The 25,118-nt window shown below is 43.0% G+C and overlaps 1 protein-coding gene across 1 annotated transcript in view; it reads left to right on the top strand.

The window, feature by feature from the left end:
* The window catches only part of ITGB8 (integrin subunit beta 8), a 187,892-nt gene that overhangs the window by 78,273 nt on the left and 84,501 nt on the right, over positions 1-25,118 (top strand). Inside the window, exon 3 of the mRNA XM_073630056.1 lies at positions 19,836-20,007. Within this exon, the coding sequence (XP_073486157.1) occupies positions 19,836-20,007 (172 nt within the window). The remainder of the gene's footprint in view (positions 1-19,835; positions 20,008-25,118) is intronic.

Genomic DNA, 25,118 nt, shown 5'->3' with positions numbered 1-25,118 from the left:
TTCATTTTCTTTCCTGATGATACAACAGGAAATGTAGGGGAATATCTACAAAGTAAGGGGAATTCCTCTTTTAGGGCTCAATTACACTTGCTTTGCCCTCTTAAGAGCAGCTCATGGTGGTTTTAAGATTATGTCACCTCCTTACTGCTGGTTTTAATTTAACCCAAAAAAGTCCACTCCAATGTGCTGGAACCACACACTTTGCCCCCATTTACTTGAATGGGTCGTGTTCGATGGGCGGTACTGCCTGCTGAACATGGCAGCAGAGATCATTTTCACCATGATTTAATGCAAAGCCCACAGCATTTGTATACATCCTATATAGTTTCCTTTGCAGCTTAGGGAGGGGAATGGTAAAAATGTGGTTCAGGCATGTATTTCCGCTCCCCCCCCCCGAAAGTATAAACTAAGCCTTAGACAGTTGTCACCAGAACTTGTTTCCCCATCGAAGGAGTTACCCATAACTCTTGTTTTGGGGTGACAGCTGTATTACTTTGGAGTGTTCTGTTTCAGTGATGATGGTCACCTGGACAAAAATAGACGGGGGAGCACAGACAGCAGTATAAACTTGGTATGGGTTTAAATCATTCCCGGACCTCTGCAAAAAACAAAGCAGGTTAAAATGCCCTAACATGCATATTTAAGTTGAGTGATTAATGTGTTTTGTTTTGCCAAATTACCAAATTCCTAAATATCATAAAGAGCCTAATTATATGCCTTAATCTAGACCAGTCACGGTGTCATATGTGGTGTGCAATCCTAGGACTGCTCAAAATATAATATTTCCTCAAGCTCGTCTCCATGGAGACATGACTTGGAGCTTAGACGGTGCTGAAGATGTTCTCCCTGTCCCCATGTGACATTGTTAGTGTCATGGATTGGGAAGCCGCTTTCATTAGGGGCAAATTGGCTGACCAAGACTCAGTTGTAGCAGCTGGGCAGACGGTGTAAAAGCCAAAGAGTAGAGCATGCCCACTTGTAAGAGGGGCTTTGCAATTGGCTAGTAATGGTGCCAAAAGCACAAGTCCCTGCCCCTTTTCCTGTCCTGCTAGAACACTGCCCCTCCTGCTGTGGACCAACCCTCTGCTATTTTATGCTCTACTCCTTGCCGTAGGCCTCCACACTACATTCCTGGTGGTTGAGTTTTATATCCCAAGGAAGGAATATCCACACCCATGAACAGAATCTCTGCACGTTACTAAAGGTACTCAGGGAATGGCATAAGTCACATCACATCGACATACATTCTAGAGTCACGTGAATCATATTTAGTAGATAGTCCGTAGCAGTCACATGTGAAAGCATATGCACCACTTTAAGCAGCCATCTCTCTCTAATGGTCTCTCCTTCTACCTGGGGTCATAAGTACTCACTGGAATGAGATCTCTGTGGCCACCTCCTCCATAGGTACACCTCTCACAGGACCTTCCAGGGGAATATCTTCCCTCAGGAAACTCTTGGCCCGGCCTGAAAGACCTTTTGCAATCCACCCTAGCCCCACCTCCATAAGGGTCAGAAAGTCTACTGCTGGATCTCCTTGGATCCAGGTCTACTCCCTGGCCTCCTGTGCAGGGCCTCCACATGCTGGTTACAACTGAGCTGGTGAGGGGTGCTTGGCTCCCTTGCCCCAAGTGTACTATGGCTCCTCCCAACCTGGCTTATAACTAGGCACTGACTCACCTATGACATCACTGCAGGAGGGTCTTACCCAAAAGAGGCCTAGCACCTGATGACACTATCTACTGTAACTAGACACTATTCTGGCACAGAGCCAGCTGGTGGCAGACTAGCTATCTGCGCCTGCGTACATGCTTGTTTAGTGATGGTAAGAGGCCAGAGAAGGGCCAAGGTGCAAAGTCTAAAGTACTGCCTGATCTTCACCAGAGTACCTAGAGGTGAAAATGTTACACTGCAGGCAATACCTAGGCCGCAGTTCTCTGACTCACCCAAGCAAGCAGTTACTGGGAGGTGAGGGTATTTGTGCTAGAGAAAGGCCTTAGCAGTGCTGCTAACAAGCTGAAAAAAAAAAAAAAATGATCCGATTGCCAACATACACAAATTCTCCCCTATCCACACAGCCACATTGTATTCTGACAGTGGGCAGGCTTACCAACTATAGCGCTGATCGAGAGGGAATTTTCCAGCAGAGCTGTTGTACAGAAGTCCATCAGTAGATCAACTTCTGTACGCCAGGAAGCAGGAAGCCAGTGAATGGAAGCCATCGACTACACACTGACAAAAAGACCCCGGCGTTGGACCATGGACTTGGTGAATGTGATAGCTAGGTGTCCAAACAACCAGTCACTGAGCATCATCTTGGTCACATGGGAGGAAGGGGAGGAGACACATGCTCCCCCATAAAAGAATGTATTTTTCTTCTCTCTCATTGGCCAATCACAGCAGAAAAGGAGTGGGGGAAGCTGAGTATGTGTTGCTGCGAAGACCGCCATTGAAATAATCCTGCTGCTTTGCATTAAATGACCAGTTTCAGATGTTGGCAATCATAGATATGATGTAGACAATATGGCACATTATTTCTTCAGAATTCCTAATAGAAAATATTGACAAATACCGTTTCCATGCAGCAAATGTGTGGGCCAGTCCAGCTGGCTGCAATTTCACAATATTTCTAGAATCTATCAAAGCTTCGAATGAGTTCATTTAATCATTTACGTCTTATTTCCTTCGATGTGTGGAAAAACTGATGTTCTTTCTTCGGTCATCTGAAACCTTGCTCTTTATGCTGTAATCTACAGTAGTTTCAATATTCAGTTTGTAATCCCTTCTTATTTAGGCAGTGATGTCATGTTTTGGAACAAACCCACCTTTCAGAGATGTTGTTGTTCTTGGTCATGTGATATTAATAGCGTTGTGTCAATTACTAGTTACATAAGAGGGAAAAAGATATTTTAACAGCGTGTAGAAAATCCACATGGGGAATTTTTGGAACCTAATTCAATAAAATTATTTTTATTTTTAATTAAAAAAATTATATGTTACAAAAGAAAAAGCTGTTATTTTTAAAAGTTTATAGATACATGTTCCCCAACTCCTTGGGCTGTGCCTCAATAAACTGGCTGCTTTAACCCTCTTAAGTGCAAAGAAAGTTGCACTTTCAATGCATTGCGTGTTAATGTGCATTTTAGGCCTGAAAATTACTTAGAACACCAAAACATTATATGTTTTCCTAAAGCAAAGAACCATTAGAATAAATTGATGGTAGTTGAAATTTTTTACAGTGATGGGAAAAAGTATGCAAACCCCTTAAAATTCACTGTATTTTTATTTATTTTTTTGCAGTCATTAGCCATAAATTGTGATCTGATCCTTATCTAAGTTACAATAATAGACAAGCACAATGTGCTTACAGTGATTGCTCCTCCTCTTCTCAGGTCCCCCACTGTTGGTTCTGGCTCTTCTCTTCTGTGAGTGCCTCCATAGAAAGCCTCTTCCTATGGGGGCACTTGTACAGGCTCGCTCCTGAGCCTTGCTGTCTGCCTTTATAGACACAGACAGCGGACTAGGCCCTTCCCCTCACCACTAGCTTTGACCGCAGCGGGAGCCAATGGCTCCAAATGCTTCAGCAAAGCCTGTGAGGAAATGAGGGGAGAGAGGCACAGCTGCTGGATAAAATGATGGCTCAGGTTAGTATTTCACACAAAGGGAGCAATACAAAAAGAACAGGATACTTTCTCATACAAGTACATGGTACAGCAGACACATATCAGGAATATGAAGTTTTGGGTGACAAAATGCTTTAATGCAAGGAATGCATTAAAGTGGAGTTAGGGCCGTTTTTAAATTTTTTTTTTAAATAACCCTGTTATGCCCCTCACTACACGTGACTGAGGTGTATTCGGGCACCCCGGTAACTCCTCTCATACCAATGCATTCCAGTAGGCGCAGAATCCTTTTGAACTTTTATTGATACAAGATAGAGTAAAACTGTAACAGATACAGACAAAATGCAATTAATAAAGATCATACAATTAGTGTCTCCCTATCTATCTATCTAGCTAAAGACACAATTAACAAACATACCGAAGATGAATCTGGATGGCTAACGTAGAGCATGGCAGCAGATGTACTTGCTTCATAGAAAGGGAAGGAAAAAGACTGCAGGAAGCTGATGCAAGGCCTGATGGGATTGAAAGTACGGAGGCTTGCATGTACCAAATCTAACCAGCTATTCTAAATAACTACTTTGAAACAGATATAGCGCAGTTATACAAAATGGCCACTAGATGGCAGCATAGAGTAATCCAATTAAACCAAAAGAGTCAATAGGAAAATTACAAGCCTTATTAAAGAAGGCATGACAAACCCCATGACATGCTCCACTCGTGCTTTACAAACTGCCAATATTCAAAAGTGTACCCTTTGTGGTTTTTGTGCAGCATAGAGCACTTACTCTAATCTCACAATGTACAACGCATCCATCCTGACTGTGGGCATCTGTAGCCCGCTGGGACTCTCTTCCCGGGATTTGGTGCATGTTGGCTACCCAGCATGCACCTCCCGATCTCACGCATGTGCAGTGGGAATTGCAGTCCATAAAAGTAGCGCCTATCTTCTCCTAGCATTGCGTCATTTTCGGGTGTGAAATAACATGATGCCAGCAGCGGGGGGGGGGGGGGGGGCAATGCAACTGTGGTAATTATAAACCTTGCCGCAGAGAGGTTGGATGGAAGGAATAGGTTATTAAAAAAAACAGCTCGGACACATTATTTAGAGGATGTTTGGTGTGAACAACTCTCTTGAGGTCATTCCATAGCATCTCTATGGGTGTTAATGTTTGGGCCCTGACTGGGCCACTACAAAAGATGCATTTTCTTTTTCTAAAGCCAGCCTATGGTGGATTTACTTTGATGCTTAGGGTCATTGTGCTGTTGTATCACCCAGCATCTACTAAGCTTCAGCTGGTGGACAGCCACCCTGACATTATCCTATAGGATATTTTGTTAAACTTGGGAATTCATTTTCCCCTCAATGATGGCAAGTGGTCCAGGCCCTGAGGCAGCAAAGCAAGCCCAAATCATGACGTTCCCTCAACCATACTTCACTATTGAGATGATCTTTTGAAGTTGGTAAGCTGTGCCCTTTTTGCACCATACGTAGTGCTGAGTATTCTACCTGAACAATTAAACGTTTGTTTCATAAGTCCACAAAACCTTTTCCCAGTAGTGTTGCGGTTAGCCAAGGTGCTCTTTGGCAAACTTCAGGTGCGCAGCAAAGTTTTTTTGGAGAGCAGGGGCCTCCTTCGTGGTATTCTGCCAAGAACACCCTGCCAAACCTTTAGCTGTTACTCATGTGTTCTTCTCCACCTTATTAAAGAGGAACTGCAGTCTGCTCACAAAATTTGTAATAAAAACATCTTTGCCATTTTGAAGCTACCCTCCAACCACTTTACATGTTAATTTATATATGCTGTGATTCCATTTATAGATAATTTGTCTGTTGACTAATGGATGCCTAAATACTTTGACATTACTTTGTATTCCTTTCCAGCTTTATGCAGATCAACTTCTCTTGATCATATGCTCTCACAGAGCTCCTTTTTGCGAGGCATGGCTCACATCAGCTGATGCTTCTTATGAACCACAGTCTTAAAATGTCTGAGTGTCTTTAATCAAAGTAGCTCTAAACCACACTTTTATACTTATTTCATTTATTGAACTCCAGGTGTTCAAACTACTGACTCCAATTAGCTTTTGTTAAAGTAATTAGTCTATGCATGCCACACTTTTCACATATTTATTTCTAAAAAAAAAATGAAAACCATTTATCATATTCCTTCCACTTCATAATTATGTGCCACTTTGTGTTGGTCTATCACATAAGATCCCACTAAAATATATTTACGTTTTTGTATGTAACATGGCAAAATGTGGAACATTTCAAGGGGTATGAATACTTTTTCAAGGCACTATATGTCAAATATTCTGCTCGGGCAGGAGGTAAAAGCACAAATTAGGGTTGAATGGGCTCAGTCACCCATGTGCAAGAGGCCTTAGTGTGGAATGTTGTCCTCCACAGACTATGTACTTTTATCATTGACCCTTGGATTAAAATTCACTAAATACAAATGCAAAAAAGAGTTTTCTGTCTCTGTAATACCCAGCTCTATATTTCACACAGTTTTTTATGTGTGTGATTCTCAGTCTGTCACCAGGACAAATGTGCGCTCATATTCAGGTCGATTAATTCTGGAGACCTATTGTAGTTAAAGAAGACTTGGCAGACCTAAGTAAAATAGCAATATCCTAATCCAGAATTTCCAGGATTCCTAAAAATGACAAAACTGGATAATAAAGCGTTCCTTCTTCTGTAAGAAAATGAGACCGTAGCATATTTGAAACTAAACTGAAATGCTATAAAACGGAGCTTTTAATCTATTTTTGTATTATGACTACACTAGACAGTGATCAGCGGGAAAAGAAAAAGCTTTTCTCCACCAAGTTTTGTTAGAAAATAAATTCAATGCAGTCTTTAAAAGTAAGCTTTTGTAAGCACCTGCACAATAATAATGTCAGCGTCTCTTTAAATTATAAAGGGCTTCTTTGACACTTTACAGCTGCAACTTTCTCCTGTGTTTCCAGACATTCTGCTGTTCACAAATTTATGAGAGTGAACCTTACAGAATGCAGACCAGTGGAGGCTGAAAATGAAAAGTTTATTAAAACTTATATAAACCCATTTTATATTTTCAGTTTGTGTGAAGGGTTAGAACCTTTGTCAGGTTTTTATAGCTGTCTGTGTCTCTGCTGGGGATTCACTCTTTCCGTTTGTCCTGATAATTGTCACCTGGAGTGAAATGAAGGGAAATCCATATTTTTTAGAATGAAATATTATGTAGGGGAAATCTTTCAGTGCAGAAACTTGTTCAGGCGGCAACTTTCTCAGGGCCTGATTCCCACACCGCGGTTAAGCGATCTGCTGCCTGTGTCAGTGTACTCCCAATGACACGCCATTTGCCTGCACTGGATCGTTTTTAATATTAGTGCATGCAGTGCACTGAATCGTGTATATAGGCAATAATGAATCAATTAAATTAGATAAATATATAAATACACAATTATAAATATATAAATATATAAAGTGTCTCTTCAGTATTGCAGCAGCGCTGTGCACCCCAATTAAACAGGGTCTCTTTCTTAATCTATTTCAGAAAGTTCAAACATGGATCTGATAGCCAGAGTCCCACCAATAAATAATCAAGATGTATTCTGTGAGGGTAGTAATCCTTTCACCAAGCGATACACCACGTGCTGGGGTCCCCAATGAAAACTCACTCACCAGAGATCAGATCAATAAAAGCCTTGATTAATAGTAGTAAATCTGCATCAATATCCAAAGCGACCACCAGATGTCAGTATTATTCCCAGTAGTTCCAATAGGATATGTAGAAGAAACAAAAATGCTCACATAGCGTGATACTGCTAAACATCTTTATTTCGCACAGGAACCACGTTCCTGTGCTTTTCAGGTCTAAACAAAGCCCTATGGGAGGATAACCATTGCAGCCACTCAGAGAGAGAATTGTGAAGGAAAATCTCCCCAATGGGACAAAGACAGAAAAAAAAATAAAAAATAAGAAAAAACATTTCCTGCTCTAAAACGTCTGTAGAGCTAAATGGCTATTAGACATAAAATCTAGTTCACAAGCTGCCACTATGTAGTATCACATGATACTTCCAAACCGGGCCAGATTTATATCTCAGGAGCCTATAAGCAGAGAATTCTGAAGTGTGCTTTCGTCTATTTTTTTTTTTCCTTGATAAAATATTTTTATATGTGTAAAGAGGAATGGTGCAGACTTTGATGAATAGGAGAACACTGCAGACTGTGATGTAAAGGGGAACTCTGTTGTAAGAGGGTCTCTGGTCACCAGAGCCCCCCCCCCCCTTTACATAAGAGTCCCCAGAGTTCCCTTTACGTCAGAGTGCTCAGAGTCCCGAATCTACAGTACATTGTTCTCCCTAATGCCCCGTACACACGGTCGGATTTTCTGATGGAAAATGTCCGATCGGAGCGTGTTGTCGGAAATTCCGACCGTGTGTGGGCTCCATCGGACATTTTCCATCGGATTTTCCGACACACAAAGTTGGAGAGCAGGAGATAAAATTTTCCGACAACAAAATCCGTTGTCGGAAATTCCGATCGTGTGTACACAAATCCGACGGACAAAGTGCCACTCATGCTCAGAATAAATAAAGAGATGAAAGCTATTGGCCACTGCCCCGTTTATAGTCCCGACGTACGTGTTTTACGTCACCGTGTTCAGAACGATCGTATTTTCCGACAACTTTGTGCGACCGTGTGTAGACAAAACAAGTTTGAGCCAACATCCGTCAGAAAAAATCCTAGGATTTTGTTGTCGGAATGTCCGAACAAAGTCCGACCGTGTGTACGCCCTATTACAGTGCAAGGAAGACCTCTGCAGACCCTGATATAAGGGTCCCTGAAGGGGAACTCTGATGTAAGGGGGACACTGCGGAGTGTGATGTAAAGGGGAACTCTGATGTAGCCCCTTCTCCCCCTCCCCAGCACTCCATTGAGCTCTGGAGGGGCAGAGCAGAGAGCGCGGCAGCACTGTGAGACTGGTCCTGTCACATGTCCCAGGAGGCTGCGGGTGGGGAGGCAAGCCAAGTAGACCTTTTTCTCGCCTAGGCAAATATTGATGATCTGGGAACAGGATTCCCATCAAAAAAGGTGCCTGCTCCCCCCTTACCCCCCCCCCAAAAATAAAATCTAAATTTGTTAGAAATGGGGGAGGAGAAGGCAGAGTGGTACTTTTATTTGTGAGTGAAAGTCAGCTTTAGGCTGCTGAAATTTCTAGGAAAAAGAATTCCAGGATAAGCAAATATTGTCTAAATACATGTGTATTCATCCTTGTGCATTGCGTATTTCTTCCACATCTGTGCAGTAATCCTGTGTCAAACCTTTACTTTCCGCAGCAGCTTCCTGTAATAAAGACCGGACACTGCTGCTCTCTCCTTGTGAAGGATGACTGGTCTCGTCCCCGCCCAGTCTTGCAGTGGGTGGGGCCTGCTGGGCCAGCCAAGGCTATGTACAGCACAGTGATGATGTCACTGCTACATAGAAAACATTTTTTATGGGTGTTTTAAAAACATTTGGTGCACACAAAGTACATTTATATCCTTTGTTGTGACTATTGAGGAATATATTTAAATGAAAGTTGCACTCAGCCCTAAGGTGAACCCTAATAATATAGGAGGTCATACCGAATAGTTTCCAAAACAGGATGGCGGGACTGGCATTTATTAGCCAGATCGAGTTCCAGACACATAAAAGAGAAAGAAAGCAAGAGAATTTGCAACAGCAAAAGATTCTAGATTAAAAATAGATTTACTTAAAAGCATGCTCCACCCGAGCTGACGGTGCCTAGTACAATAATAGCACAGCGTTACCAGAAACTCCGTCCAATGCGCTTTGTAATACATGACTTCATCGGGCACTGATGACATACTAAACCCCTTTGATTTTTAGTTAGGACACCTGCTCCCTCCCACCCATTCTGGTTCTCTCCATTCTGTAGAACAAGTCTTTCTACCATTGAAAGAATAGTCAGAGTGGGCTTTTTTTTTTTAAATTTCAGCAGCAAAACTTTCTTGATTTTCCACTTTCAACTGTCAATCATTGCCCTGCAGCATAGAGTACAAATCAAATTTATTGGGTACTGCATCACCCTTTCCTATGATTCTAGCTTTTTCTTTTTTGCTATGTTTCTTTTTTGTTATGTACGCTACACAGTTGCCATGGACAATATAGGAGTTACATCCCCATTGGCTGGCCAGATAGGAGCATCGTGGGACCCTAAAGAAACAGCAGGGTAGGTAACCGTAGATGGAGTGGCGACTGGTTTGGACCTGACCTCGCTGGAGGGAGTACACACTGAGATCTAGGTGTATCATAATAGTACACACTGAGATCTAGGTGTACCATAATAGTACACACTGAGATCTAGGTGTACCATAATGACAAGTGTGTTGTGCCCACTTTTACAATATGAGGAGAGCCCACCTACCTTATGGGGAATTTAAACCCATTTAACATGCTTCATGGGTGTCTTTGGTAAGCATGTATGCACCTTGATTTATAGCATTAAAGTGTATAGATAGAAACTTTTTAGATAGAAACTTTTTTCTTTTGTCTAGAGTAGGGAAGGGTTAAAATCTCTAGCGGTTTCATTTTTATTTGCCTCATTTGTCCTATTAATGCGACTGCTCTTTACTTCCTGTACTGGGAACACAACAGGAAGTGAAGGGAAATTTCTCCAAAGTAGATAGTATGCCATACCTCCCAACATTTTGAGATGGGAATGAGGGACACCTACTAACAAATGTATGTAGGCATAGGACACGCCCCCTGCCACACCCCCTTAAAGGAGAATTTACCAAAAAATGGTTAATTTTCTTACCACTACTATTCCTTTATATTGGCTTTTAAAATGTACAAATGCAGCAATTTAGAAATTGGATGAAAGGTTTAGCACTGAGAAACACTTTTTGAAAGATAAAAAGTGCATTTTATATACAACTATATAGATCAGACCAAAATGAGGGACAAATGAGGTGAAATGAGGGACAGAGAGACATTGCTTCAAATCAGGGACAGCCTTCCAAATCAGGGAAAGTTGGGAGCTATGGTATACCCCTCTTAGACAAATGTCACAGAGGCAAGTGTCCCTATTGGAAGATTTTCCCTTATTTCTGATAACATTTTGGATTTCCCATTACTCTGTCTCGGTGTCAATGGTAACCAGGATAAATAGAGAGTGTGAATCTCACAAACTGAGGCAGCAAAAGAAACAAAAACAAAAAAAAAAAAGCATTTCCTCTTCCTATGACAGTGGCTACCAGGACAAGTAGAGAGATTGAGGCCGATTTCACATTGCCCCAATATGGTCCCGCTGCGCTTTGGGCAAAGCATAGCTGACCCGTGGGTTTTGTGCAGGTTGGCTGCGCTTTCCTATAGACTTCTATGATGTCCCACTGTTTTGGTGCGATTTCAGGAAGCGCACCAATGATTCAGCATTCAGGAGTTTTGGTGCGCTTTCTTAAACCAGAACCGCAGGACCTCATAGAAGTGTTGCACTACCCCCGTAGGTGTTGCAAATGCTGCACAGCCAGTCACACAGCATTTCTTTCTTGCATCCAGACACAGAAAACAGTCTTTTGCTTGTTTTTGTTGTTTTTATTGGTGGATAATAACTTGGATGGGGTAGGGATTATGGGATGCCCAACTTGATGATAACCACAGAACCAGGGACAACTTCCTCCCTATTTATAGCTTCCACTCACTCCTCCTGCAAAAATCTTGATTTTTTGCGAAACTCTGCAGGGTTCACTCCCTTTAGAAACTAACAGTCTCTTGTTAGCTTAGCAACAGGCTAGGAACTCTCAGTCCCTTAGAAAAGTAGCACATGTGGAGCAAACTGCATCCTGAAACACCTTCAGCTCCTCTGTAGAAACTGGTCTCAGCTCCACTTCTTGCAGGAAATGCTAGCCCACCTTGCTGTCGTTCCACCTGCTCACCTGGCTGCTTCTTCTTGCCTGCCTACCAGACTAACAAATCCAGGGCAATGTCTTCAAGACGCTGCTACAGCCGGCAGTCTCTCCCCTTGTTGGTCCCTGCACCATGCTGATCTACTCACTCTGTCTCTCTTTCCTCCAGCTGCCTCCTGTGGCAGGATCCTTCCAGGCCAGCCCCCTGAGTTCCAGCTTGAGGTAAAACCCCTCCTCGGCAGGGGTCCCTCAAGGGCCACCGACAGACTTCCTCAGCACTGCTTCTCCATCTTCTACCCAATTCCCCTGCTAGCATGTCTCTTTAAGGGCTCCATAGTTCCCTGCCAGGACCACCTCCTGGGGATTGGCCAAGGGCCCCTAAATCTGCAAGACAGCCCTCCTAGCTTCTCCCTGATTTCTAGAATATTCTCCAATATTCTAGAACCAGGGGGAGGCACCAGAGAGCTGCATGGATGAGTCATCCAGCCCTAACATCTAATAAACCTGACCCTGATTCCATGGCTCTGGCTTAGCCCTGGGCCAGACTATACAAACCTCCCGACTTTTTGAGATAGGAATGAGGGACACCTATCAGCAAAAGTATGCAGGCATAGGACACACACCTAGCCACACCCCCTTAACAACTTGACGACCGCCTCACGCCGATGTACGTCGGCAAGGTGGCACGGACAGGCAAAATCACGTACATGTACGTGATTTGCCTTCCGCGGGTGGGGGGTCCGATCGGACCCCCCCCCCCCCCCGTGCCCGAGGCGGTCGTCTTTTGTTCCCCGGTGATCGGAGGTGAGGGGGAGGCCATCCGTTCGTGGCCCCCCCCTCGCGATCACCGCCGGCCAATGGGAACATTCCTTTGCTGCTGTATGCTAAACAGCAGCAAAGTAAATGATGTCATCTCTCCTCGGCTCGGTAGTTTCCGTTCCAGCGCCGAGGAGAGAAGACATCACTGTGAGTGAAAACACACACACACACAGTAGAACATGCCAGGCACACAAAACACCCCGATCCCCCCCCCCGATCGCCCCCCCGATCACCCCTCAATCACCACCCCCCCGTCACAAACTGACAGCAGGTTTTTTTTTTTCTGATTACTGTATTGGTGTCAGTTTGTGACAGTTACAGTGTTAGGACAGTTACTGTTAGCCCCCTTAAGGTCTAGGATACCCGCCTAACACCCGCTAATAAAGTTTTAACCCCTTGATCACCCCCCGTCACCAGTGTCGCTAGGCGATCATTTTTCTGATCGCTGTATTAGTGTCGCTGGTGACGCTAGTTAGGGACGTAAATATTTAGGTTCGCCGTCAGCGTTTTATAGTGACAGGGACCCCCATATACTACTGAATAAATGTTTTAACCCCTTGATTGCCCCCTAGTTAACCCTTTCACCACTGATCACCGTATAAGTGTTACGGTTGACGCTGGTTAGTTTATCACCGAATAAAGGTTTAGCCCCCTGATCGCCCGGCGGTGATATGCGTCGCCCCAGGCAGCATCAGATTAGCGCCAGTACCGCTAACACCCACGCATGCAGCATACGCCTCCCTTAGTGGTATAGTATCTGATCGGATCAATATCTGATCCGATCAGATCTATACTAGCGTCCCCAGCAGTTTAGGGTTCCCAAAAACGCAGTGTTAGCGGGATCAGCCCAGATACCTGCTAGCACCTGCGTTTTGCCCCTCCGCCCAGCCCACCCAAGTGCAGTATCGATCGATCACTGTCACTTACAAAACACTAAACGCATAACTGCAGCGTTCGCAGAGTCAGGCCTGATCCCTGCGATCGCTAACAGTTTTTTTGGTAGTATTTTGGTGAACTGGCAAGCACCAGCCCCAAGCAGCATCAGGTTAGCGCCAGTACCGCTAACACCCACGCACGCAGCATACGCCTCCCTTAGTGGTATAGTTTCTGAACGGATCAATATCTGATCCGATCAGATCTATACTGGCGTCCCCAGCAGTTTAGGGTTCCCAAAAACGCAGTGTTAGCGGGATCAGCCCAGATACCTGCTAGCACCTGCATTTTGCCCCTCCGCCCGGCCCAGCTCAGCCCACCCAAGTGCAGTATCGATCGATCACTGTCACTTACAAAACACTTAACGCATAACTGCAGCGTTCGCAGAGTCAGGACTGATCCCTGCAATCGCTAACAGTTTTTTTGGTAGCTTTTTATTGAACTGGCAAGCGCCAGCGGCCTAGTACACCCCGGTCGTAGTCAAACCAGCACTGCAGTAACACTTGGTGACGTGGCGAGTCCCATAAGTGCAGTTCAAGCTGGTGAGGTGGCAAGCACAAGTAGTGTCCCGCTGCCACCAAAAAGACAAACACAGGCCCGTCGTGCCCATAGTGCCCTTCCTGCTGCATTCGCCAATCCTAATTGGGAACCCACCACTTCTGCAGCGCCCGTACTTCCCCCATTCACATCCCCAACCAAATGCAGTCGGCTGCATGAGAGGCATTTTCTTTATGTCCTCCCGAGTACCCCTACCCAAATAACCCCCCCAAAAAAGATGTTGTGTCTGCAGCAAGCGCGGATATAGGCGTGACACCCGCTATTATTGTCCCTCCTGTCCTGACAATCCTGGTCTTTGCATTGGTGAATGTTTTGAACACTACCATTCACTAGTTGAGTATTAGCGTAGGGTACAGCATTGCACAGACTAGGCACACTTTCACAGGGTCTCCCAAGATGCCATCGCATTTTGAGAGACCCGAACCTGGAACCGGTTACCGTTATAAAAGTTAGTTACAAAAAAAGTGTAAAAAAAAAAAAATATATATAAAATAAAAAAAAATAGTTGTCGTTTCATTGTTCTCTCTCTCTATATTCTCTCTATTGTTCTGCTCTTTTTTACTGTATTCTATTCTGCAATGTTTTATTGTTATTATGTTTTATCATGTTTGCTTTTCAGGTATGCAATTTTTTATACTTTACCGTTTACTGTGCTTTATTGTTAACCATTTTTTTGTCTTCAGGTACGCCATTCACGGCTTTGAGTGGTTATACCGGAATGATGCCTGCAGGTTTAGGTATCATCTTGGTATCATTCTTTTCAGCCAGCGGTCGGCTTTCATGTAAAAGCAATCCTAGCGGCTAATTAGCCTCTAGACTGCTTTTACAAGCCGTGGGAAGGAATGCCCCCCACCGTCTTCCGTGTTTTTCTCTGGCTCTCCTGTCTCAACAGGGAACCTGAGAATGCAGCCGGTGATTCAGCCAGCTGACCATAGAGCTGATCAGAGACCAGAGTGGCTCCAAACATCTCTATGGCCTAAGAAACCGGAAGCTACGAGCATTTTATGACTTAGATTTCGCCGGATGTAAATAGCGCCATTGGGAAATTGGGGAAGCATTTTATCACACCGATCTTGGTGTCGTCAGATGCTTTGAGGGCAGAGGAGAGATCTAGGGTCTAATAGACCCCAATTTTTTCAAAAAAGAGTACCTGTCACTACCTATTGCTATCATATGGAATATTTTATATTGCGACACAAGTTGCGGGAAAGAGACAAATTTTTTTTTTTTTTTGCACAAAGTTGTCACTAAATGATATATTGCTCAAACATGCCATGGGAATATGTGAAATTACACCCCAAAATACATTCTGCTGCTTCTCCTGAGTACGGGGATACCACATGTGTGAGACTTTTTGGGAGCCTAGCTGCGTACGGGACCCCGAAAACCAAGCACAGCCTTCAGGCTTTCTAAGGGCGTGAATTTTTTATTTCACTCTTCACTGCCTATCACAGTTTCGGAGGCCATGGAAAGCCCAGGTGGCACAAACCCCCCCCAAATGACCCCATTTTGGAAAGTAGACACCCAAAGCTATTTGCTGAGAAGTATAGTGAGTATTTTGCAGACCTCACTTTTTGTCACAAAGTTTTGAAAATTGAAAAAAGAAAAAAAAAATGTTTTTTCTTGGCTTTCTTCATTTTCAAAAACAAATGAGAGCTGCAAAATACTCACCATGCCTCTCAGCAAATAGCTTGGGGTGTCTACTTTCCAAAATAGGGTCATTTGGGGGGGTTTTGTGCCACCTGGGCATTCCATGGCCTCCGAAACTGTGATAGGCAGTGAAGAGTGAAATCAAAAATTTTCACCCTTAGAAATCCTGAAGGCGGTGATTGGATTTCGGGGCCCCGTACGCGGCTAGGCTCCCAAAAAGTCCCACACATGTGGTATCCCCGTACTCAGGAGAAGCAGCTAAATGTATTTTGGGGTGCAATTCCACATATGCCCATGGCCTGTGTGAGCAATATATCATTTAGTGACAACTTTGTGCACAAAAAAAAAAAAAAGTGTCACTTTCCCGCAACTTGTGTCAAAATATAAAATATTCCATGGACTCAATATGCCTCTTAGCAAATAGCTTGGGGTGTCTACTTTCCAAAATGGGGCCATTTGGGGGGGTTTTGTGCCACCTGGGCATTCCATGGCCTCCGAAACTGTGATAGGCAGTGAAGAGTGAAATCAAAAATTTACACCCTTAGAAATCCTGAAGGCGGTGCTTGGTTTTCGGGGCCCCGTACGCGGATAGGCTCCCAAAAAGTCCCACACATGTGGTATCCCCATACTCAAGAGAAGCAGCTGAATGTATTTTGGGGTGCAATTCCACATAGGCCCATGGCCTGTGTGAGCAATATATCATTTAGTGACAACTTTTTGTAAATATTTTTTTTTTTTTTTCGTCATTATTCAATCACTTGGGACAAAAAAAATAAATATTCAATGGGTTCAACAGCAATTTCCTTGGGGTGTCTACTTTCCAAAATGGGGTCATTTGAGGGGTTTTGTACTTCCCTGCCATTTTAGCACCTCAAGAAATGACATAGGCAGTCATAAACTAAAAGCTGTGTAAATTACAGAAAATGTACCCTAGTTTGTAGACGCTATAACTTTTGCGCAAACCAATAAATATACGCTTATTGACATTTTTTTTTACCAAAGACATGTGGCCGAATACATTTTGGCCTAAATGTATGACTAAAATTTAGTTTATTGGATTTTTTTTATAACAAAAAGTAGAAAATATAATTTTTTTTCAAAATTTTCGGTCTTTTTCCATTTATAGCGCAAAAAATAAAAACTGCAGAGGTGATCAAATACCATCAAAAGAAAGCTCTATTTGTGGGAAGAAAAGGACGCAAATTTCGTTTGGGTACAGCATTGCATGACCGCGCAATTAGCAGTTAAAGCGACGCAGTGCCAAATTGGAAAAAGACCTCTGGTCCTTAGGCAGCATAATGGTCCGGGGCTCAAGTGGTTAAAGGAGAATTGTACAAAAAAAAACAGGATTGGTTAAACCCACAAGTGCTTTTTTTACCACTACTATTCCTTTATATTGGCTTTTGGAATTTACAAATGCACCAATTTAGAAATCAGATGAAAGGTGGAAAACACTTTTTGATAAATAAAAAGTGCATTTTTTATATATCTATATAGATCAGACCAAAATTCGGGACAAATGAAGAGGAATGAGGGACAGAGGGACATTGCTCCAAATCTGGGACAGTCCCTCGAAATCAGGGACAGTTGGGAGCTATGGACTATAGTTTACCTGCACTACTGCTAATAGCACACTAGAGGGTGACAGAAGTCTATGGGAGTCTATGGGAAGGTGCAGCTAACCTGCACTGGTTGGATTTTTAGCATATTCATTTTTTTTTTACCTCCAAACATAAAAAGTAATTACGGTATGTATGTGCGTGCGTGCGTGTGTGTGTGTGTGATATATACATACTATATTGTTAAAAGTATCGGGGTGCTTTTACACACACATAACCTTACACACAAGGTCCATAAAGACATGGATGAGCGAGTTTCGGGTGGAGGAACGTGACTGGCCTGCACAGAGTCCTGACCTCAATCCGATATAAGACCTTTATGATGAGAGCAGAGACTGCCAGCCAGGCCTTCTCATCTAACATCAGTGTCTGACCTCACAAATGCGCTTCTGGAAGAATGGTCAAACATTCCCATAAACACTTCCAATTCCATTTTAAATACATCTAGCTTTTTACTGGTGGTAATGGTGATAATTGGTAGAATGGCAGTGATTTTTAATGTTGTATGTGTGTCTCCTACTGGGGAGATTCCCTTGCATGTCCTGTCCCAGTGACAACTGTCCCCAGAGGTGATTTTAGTGCTACTTCCTATTGCAGTGACACCTGCCACTAAGGCACAGAGTGAAGTGAATATCCCTAGTGGGGGTTCATACAGCGGTAAAGCATGACAGTTAAGCTCCGTACACACGATCTGACTTTCTGATGGGAAATGTGTGATGACAGGCTGTCGGTGGTAAGTCCGACCATGTGTACGCTCCATCGGACAATTGTTGTCGGACTTTCCACCAACAAATGTTGGCTAGCAGGTTTTCAAATTTTCCGCCAACAAATGTCTGTTTTCGGATTTCCCGATCGTGTGTAAACAAGTCCATCGGACAAAAGTCCAAACTACAAACACGCATGCTCGGAAGCAGAAGCGGTTGGTCTTCTAAACTAGCGTTTGTAATGGAGAATTAACATTCGTGACGCTGCAAATTATGAAATCTCGAAATGCAGCGCACAATTCTCTTCTTCTTTAATGGGATAATAATGAAGCTGCTTTGCTGGTGATACTGATGGAGTTATTGCAAACACATTTTCAAAGGCTTTTTTTTCTGGTGATATCAAAAATAATATTATTATGTTTTTGTTTTTTTTTTTTATTTGTGCAAGTTAAATCCTGCAGTTTATAAGATCAAACATACAACTATGTTGGTGTCCCTTGTCAATTTTACATTGTATTTTTTTAACTGTAACTGCCTACTCCCAAACTGTCATTTGAAGTAAAACACATAGCCAAGTATTATTCTCCACAATTTTTTTTATTGTGCATTAAAAAAAGAAAACAATTAAAATTAGACACGCTATCTACCAATAGAACTTAACCAAAAAGTGCATTCTATGCATCCAAAAATATAGAAAATATAGCAAATCAAATCATCATTCAACCAAAAAATAATATCAAAGCAATAACTCCAAGGCCAATAATAAATAACATGTTACCTCCTCTGATTCCGCAACATGTCTGGTTGACGAATGGACGTTCAGAAACAAACTGAAAAGCACAAAATGAAAAGCGCAAACTGAAAAGCGCTAAATGAAAAATGCGAAAAGAAAAGCACAAATCAACACTCACCAAACTTCTACTAACAAAAAATTAGCAGGAGCCCAAAGGGTGGCTCTAAAGAGCTAAAAAAACACGTAGTACATCACTAGGTTTGTAATTGTTGGCCAACATTTGTGTGACCGTGTGTATGCAAGACAAGTTTGAGCCAACACCCTTCGGACAAAATTCCACGGTTTTGTTGGCCAACAATCCGATCGTGTGTACGAAGAATAACTGCAGCTCTTCTCTAAGCTACATAACTAGCATAACATTTTTTGGGCTGTTTTGCTCTTAAAGGAAGGCTTTCAGTGCTGGCCTCCATTTCTGGGAACAATAGCGGTCTGGGGTGTATGCCATTTTAATCCCATCACCGTCCCTGTACATATTACTGACCCCATGGAGCAATACCTCTCAGCATTTTGAGATGGGAATGAAGGACACCTACTAGCAAACGTATGTAAGCATAGGATATGCCCCCCCTGCCACACCCCCTTAAAGGAGAACTGACCAAAAAAAAAAAGGTTAATTAAATCCACAAGGGCTTTTTTTACCACTACTATTCCTTTTATATTGGCTTTAAAATTGAGAAATGCAGCAATTTATAATTTTGATGAAAGTTTTAGCACTGGGAAACACTTTTTGAAAGATAAAAAGTGCATTTTATATACAACTAAATATAGATCCGACCCAAATAAGGAGGAAAGAGGGACAGAGGGACTTTGCTCCAAATCAAGGACAGTCCCTCGAAATCAGGGACAGTCCCTCGAAATCAGGGACAGTCCCTCGAAATCAGGGACAGTTGGGCGCGATGTATGGAGCATTTCTGAAATACAAAGAGCTATTCCAGATCACTGTTCTTTGACGTCCAACAATACAATGTACTGTCTTCAGGACTGCTTTAAAGGAAAAACAGATTACATTTATTGTGTCCTTTATTCTCCTTAACCACACAGCAAAACTACTTTATTTAGCACGGCAATAAAATTTTAACTATAACATTTATTACATGAAACAGTTTTTAGTTATTAATAATGTAAACCAGAACGCCTTCCTACTGGCTTTCATGAAGCTGGCTGGCATTTTATGAAACTATGAACAGCCATCTGTTTACGCTTTGCTCTTTTATTCATTGTCTTCTAACAGGATTTTATGGTGGACTCAGCCGAGAGTGAAAGATGTGACACTGTTTTTAATTTAAAGACGAAAGGGTGCAGAGCAGAGCTCATAGAACATCCGGCAATCCAGCTGCAGGTGGTTAGCACCAAGGAACCTAACAGTCAGGTCACCCTATCAGAAGATGTTCATCTTAAACCAGGTGAGTACTGGAGGAAAACATCTCTTCTGTGTTCTTGCTGTGTATCTGCTGTGTAGAGCAGGAAAAACACACAATATCTACATATACTGTACATACTTTCCCATTATTATATTTATATAAAACCAGGGCTTTTTTTTTTCTCAAACAATAGGTGCTGGAACTCAACCACGACCCCCCCCAAAAACCCATCAAATAGTGGGTGTGGTCATATTTCACAAACAGTAGAAGTGTCTTAAAGGGGCATTAAATATCAGGATTGCATTACACACAGAGTACAGAGTTCATGGGGGTTACACACAGAGTGCAGAGCTGTCACTTGTAAACACAGAAACCAGACTTCTGTGTTCCACCAAGTTCCCCCTGAAAAAAAGCCCTGTATAAAACATAGTTTCATAGTAGGTGATGTTGAAAAAAGACACAAGTCCATCAACATTTGGAAGACAACAGCCCACAAGTTTGGTAATGTAGCAAGATATGATACCTGCCTCCAGCACTACCCCAAATCTTTGATGGTGGACACAAAGGGGTGTATTAATAAAAAGCAGAACTATTTGTTGTGAAGCTACACCTGTTCTGTGTGACTGGGGGCAAAAACAGATGTTCTCTCCAGTTTGAATATTGCTTTTCATACAGAACAGAATGAATCAGAAAAATAACACATTATGGCCACTAGATGGAGCTGATGATCACGCTAAACAATTATTTTTTCTATGATCATTAGCTCCACCTAGGGGCTGTAATGCTGTATTTTCCTAATTCATGCTATTAAGTAAAATTAATAGCGATCAACCTGTAGAGAAATAGCCTAATAACTTTTGTTTTTGTCCCTTTTTATACAGAAAGAATGTACATGAGGTTTTACAGGAAGATTAGCTCTATGATTAATTTATAACCAGACCACAAACTGTCTATGGCATCCACTATCTGTCTGCTCAGGCTAACAGTGTGTGTCATTTTTGTAATTCCCTTTTAAATGGATCTGTGTTTTGCCCATGTACGACAAAGTAGCAGGTTCGCTTTAATGCAGAGCTCCACAGATGAATTTATAATTACACTTCTAAAGGTAAACTTTCATTCAAAGATTTAGTTCATGACAAAAGAATTCATTTAGTTTTGGATTCATTTGCTAAAGCGGAGCTCCAGTCTCTTAACTGAAAATTAAAAGTCGGCAGCTACAAAAACTGTAGCTGCTGACTTTTAATAAACGGACACCTGTCCCACGATCCAGCGATGTTCTCACCCCAGTTGTGTTCTCCCTGTGTCCTCTCTCAGCGGCGCCCACATCTTTTGACAGCTTGTGGCTTCACAGCCGGGTGCCCACTGCGGATGTGTGAGCGGTGCTGTGCTCTGTGACTGATCCAGAAGTCTTTTGGGACACATGACTTTGGGAGAGAGGGGGGAAGGAGAACTTCCTCTTCCGATCCCCTAAGGCGATTGAAGCAAAAGTGGGAGTGGGTACCTGTCAAAATCGAGTAAACGCTCCCCTCCCCCCTCTTCCCCAAAAGCTCCATTTCACAAACAGGAGCCGGGGAGAAGGTCTTAAAGTGGAACGTCCCTTTTTGGATGGAGCTTCACTTTAAAGGGGTTGTAAACCCTTGTTTTGTTTTTTTTCTTTTAAATAACAAACATATCATACTTACCTCCACTGTAGAGTTTTGCACAGTGTGGCCCGGATCATGTCTTCTGGGGTCCCCCGGCAGCGCTCACGGCTCCTCCTCGCATCGGTAAACCCCTGGGAGAAGCGCTCTCCCTGGGGGTTACCTTGCGGGCGCACTCCGAAGTACAGCACCCCCAGCAACAATAGATCCCCCAGCAGCCAACATCAATAGACCCTCCAGCACACCCCTTGCATGCATTTAGTGCTGAGGTGCTGGAACTGTGTTCCCACTGAAAAAAAGCCCTGCAAACAATAGTCATGGCAGTTACGTTACCTCAGGCTGGCCAATTAAAATGGCCGGGGATGGATGTCCGGAAAGCCAATGGGCTGAAGATGTCAATGGCCGGCAGGGAGCTCTGGGGGATCAAAGCACTTTAGAACAGGTGAGTATGGTTCCATTTTAACATCCCGAGAAAGTATGTTTTTTGTTGAAGACAAAGCTCCCAACTGTCCCTGATTTGGAGCAATGTCCTGCTGTCCCTCTTCCCCCCACATTTGTCCCTTATTTTGGTCTGATCCATAAAATGCACTTTTTATCTTTCAAAAAGTGTTTTCCCGTGCTAAACCTTTTATTCAATTTCTAAATTGCTGCATTTGTACATTTTAAAAAGTCAATATAAAGGAATAGTAATGTTAAAAAAAAACCCCTGTAGATTTAAATTAATTTTTTGGGGTTAATTTTCCTTTAAGGGGGTGTGGCAGGGGGCGTGTTCTATGCCTACATATGTTTGTTAGTAGGTATCCCTCATTCCCATCTCAAAATGTTGGAAGGTATGGTGAAGACTTGACCTTGAAAAGAATAAGACATGGTGTAGGTAGAGAGGATGTTTTTATTATCTTTGCTTCTCATTTCTTCTTAAAAAAACAAAACAAAAAAAACAAGATAAGGAAATCGCTATTTCAGCTTTTGCATTCTGCAGGACTAGAATACCCACCAGACAACTAATTTGCCAAAAGACATGACAGGGTTAGAAGTAACAAGTATATAGCATTACTAGCATCCCTCTGTGTTCTTCTGGGACAAGTTCACAGGTCATTTCCTTCTGACCTCTAATACCTTCCTATGTGTGTGAGGTCAGGTGAGGTCATTGTCAGAGCACAGAGCTGCAATAATATTCAGCATATCATCTGCTTGCTGTTAACTGAATCAGCACTGCGTCACTTTAATGTGCTTGATTACTCACCGTGAAAAGAAATTAGTGTTGTGTCCTTGCTGACCTCAGCCCTGGCCGTAATGGCATTACAACACAGCAAGGCTCCTGTTGCTGAATCATTTTTTGATGTAGGGAGAAGCAGTTTAAATACATTATTTCATTGTAATGAATATTATGTTTCTTACATAAATGCTTTCTCGTGTCCTGCCATCAACTTTCCAATCTGCAAATCTCTTTACAGGAAACCTTTGCTTTTGCTGCTCATTAGAGGTAAAATACTTGATATAATTCTAGTCATAGACCAAATCTATGTAGTGCTCTCCCCGACCTCCAGAGGCCTGGTAGTGACCCCCAGAGTCAGGGAGGGCTGACATTCCTCCGCAGGGTGCAGATTACCAGGCATGGTGGGTGTAGTGCAAGATGGAAAGATGGGCGCCAGTCCCTTTAACCACTTCAATACCATCATCATTTTCTTCCCACAATTAGAGCTTTCTTTTGGTGGTATTTGATCTCCTCTGCGGTTTTTAATTTTTGCGCTATAAATGAAAAAAGAGCAACAATTAAAAACAAAAGATGGGCACTGATAGGCGGCTCTGATAGGCAGCACTGACAGCTCTGATAGGCGGCACTGATGGCACTGATGGGCACTGATAGGTGGCACTGGATAGGCAGCACTGATCAGGAGCTAGTGACAGGCTTTACTGAATGGTACTGATTGGCACTTTGATGGGGCACTGACAGGCATCAGTGATGGGGTACTGATTGGCACGTTTTGGGCACTGTTGTGGGCATTGATCTGTACTTTCATGGGCACTGACAGGCTTTATAGAGGGGGACAGGCTGGCAGGTGATGGGCATTGATTGGCAGCTGATGGGCACCTTTTGATGGGGGCTGTGCTGATAATCAATGTGCTGATTATCAGCACAGACCCCCCCCCCCTCTGACAGGGAGAGCTGCCGATCGGCTCTCCCTGTCAGCGTGAACCGAGGAAAGCCGTTTACCGGCACTTCCTGGTTCATGCGATGATCAGCTGTGATTGATCACAGCTGATCACGTGGTATGAAGCCTCTGTCAGAGGCTTCACACCATGATCGGAGTTGCTGTGTGTCATACTGACACACAGCACCTCCAATCGCTGTGCTGCGGGGCCCCCAAGGGCGCACGCTGGCTCTGTTATCCTGATCATGTTATTTGACGTCTGATCAGGATAACAAAACCACTTTGCTGCCGTCATTTTGCTATATGCGGGCGGCAAGTGGTTAAAAATTAACAAAGAGAGTTTTATTCCTCCTAACAGGAACAGGGGAGAGAGGGTTAGGGCACAGGACACCCTTAGGCAAATGTAATAGTAACTTGGTAGACTTATCGGACCGAAATAGAACTAGGCAGACAGCAATAAAGAAAGAGGGCCTTTAACTGCCATAATTATACTGCGGCAGATAGTCTCTCCTGGGCGCAGGTGTGCGTCGGACGCTTTAAGAGCGATATGGGCGCCTGCGGTGCGACGCTGGAGCCGATGCGCGTAAACAGACAGATCCCCTTTCTGACAGGGGAGGAGAGACAGATCTGCTGTTCCTAGTGATCTGAAACAGTGACCTCTCTCCTCCTGCAGTCAGTCCCATCCCCCCACAGTTAGAAACACCTCCCAGGGAACACATTTAACCCCTTGATCGCCCCCTAGTGTTAACCCCTTCCCTGCCAGTGACATTTACACAGTAATCAGTGCATTTTTATAGCACTGATCGCTGTATAAATGTGAATGGTCCCAAAAATGTGTCAAAAGTGTCTGAGCTGTCCGCTGCAATGTCACAGTCCCGCTAAAAATCGCAGATCGCGGCCATTACTATTAAAGAAAAAAGTAATAATAAAAATTGCATAAATCTATCCCCTATTTTGTAGACGCTATAACTTTTGCGCAAACCAATCAATATACGCATATTGCGATTTTTTTTTTTTTTTTTACCAAAAATATGTAGAAGAATACATATCGGCCTAAACTGATGAAGAATTTTTTTTTTTACATCTTTTTTTGGATATTTATTATAGCAAAAAGTAAAAAATATTCTTTTTATTCAAAATTGTCGATCTTTTTTTTGTTTTTAGACCGCAGGGGTGATCAAATACCACCAAGCTCTATTTGTGGGGAAGAAAGGACCCCAATTTTGTTTGGGTACAACGTTGCACGGTCGCACGCTTGTCAGTTAAAACGGCACAGTGCCATATCACAAAAAATGGCCTGGTCATTAGGGGTCAAATACTACCGGTCCTTAAGTCATTAGGCTGAATGCAGCAATCTGAA

The sequence above is a fragment of the Aquarana catesbeiana genome, linkage group LG05 (assembly GCF_042186555.1).
Source record: "Aquarana catesbeiana isolate 2022-GZ linkage group LG05, ASM4218655v1, whole genome shotgun sequence".
NCBI lineage: Eukaryota > Metazoa > Chordata > Amphibia > Anura > Ranidae > Aquarana > Aquarana catesbeiana.
This window is presented reverse-complemented; position numbering and strand designations above follow the sequence as displayed.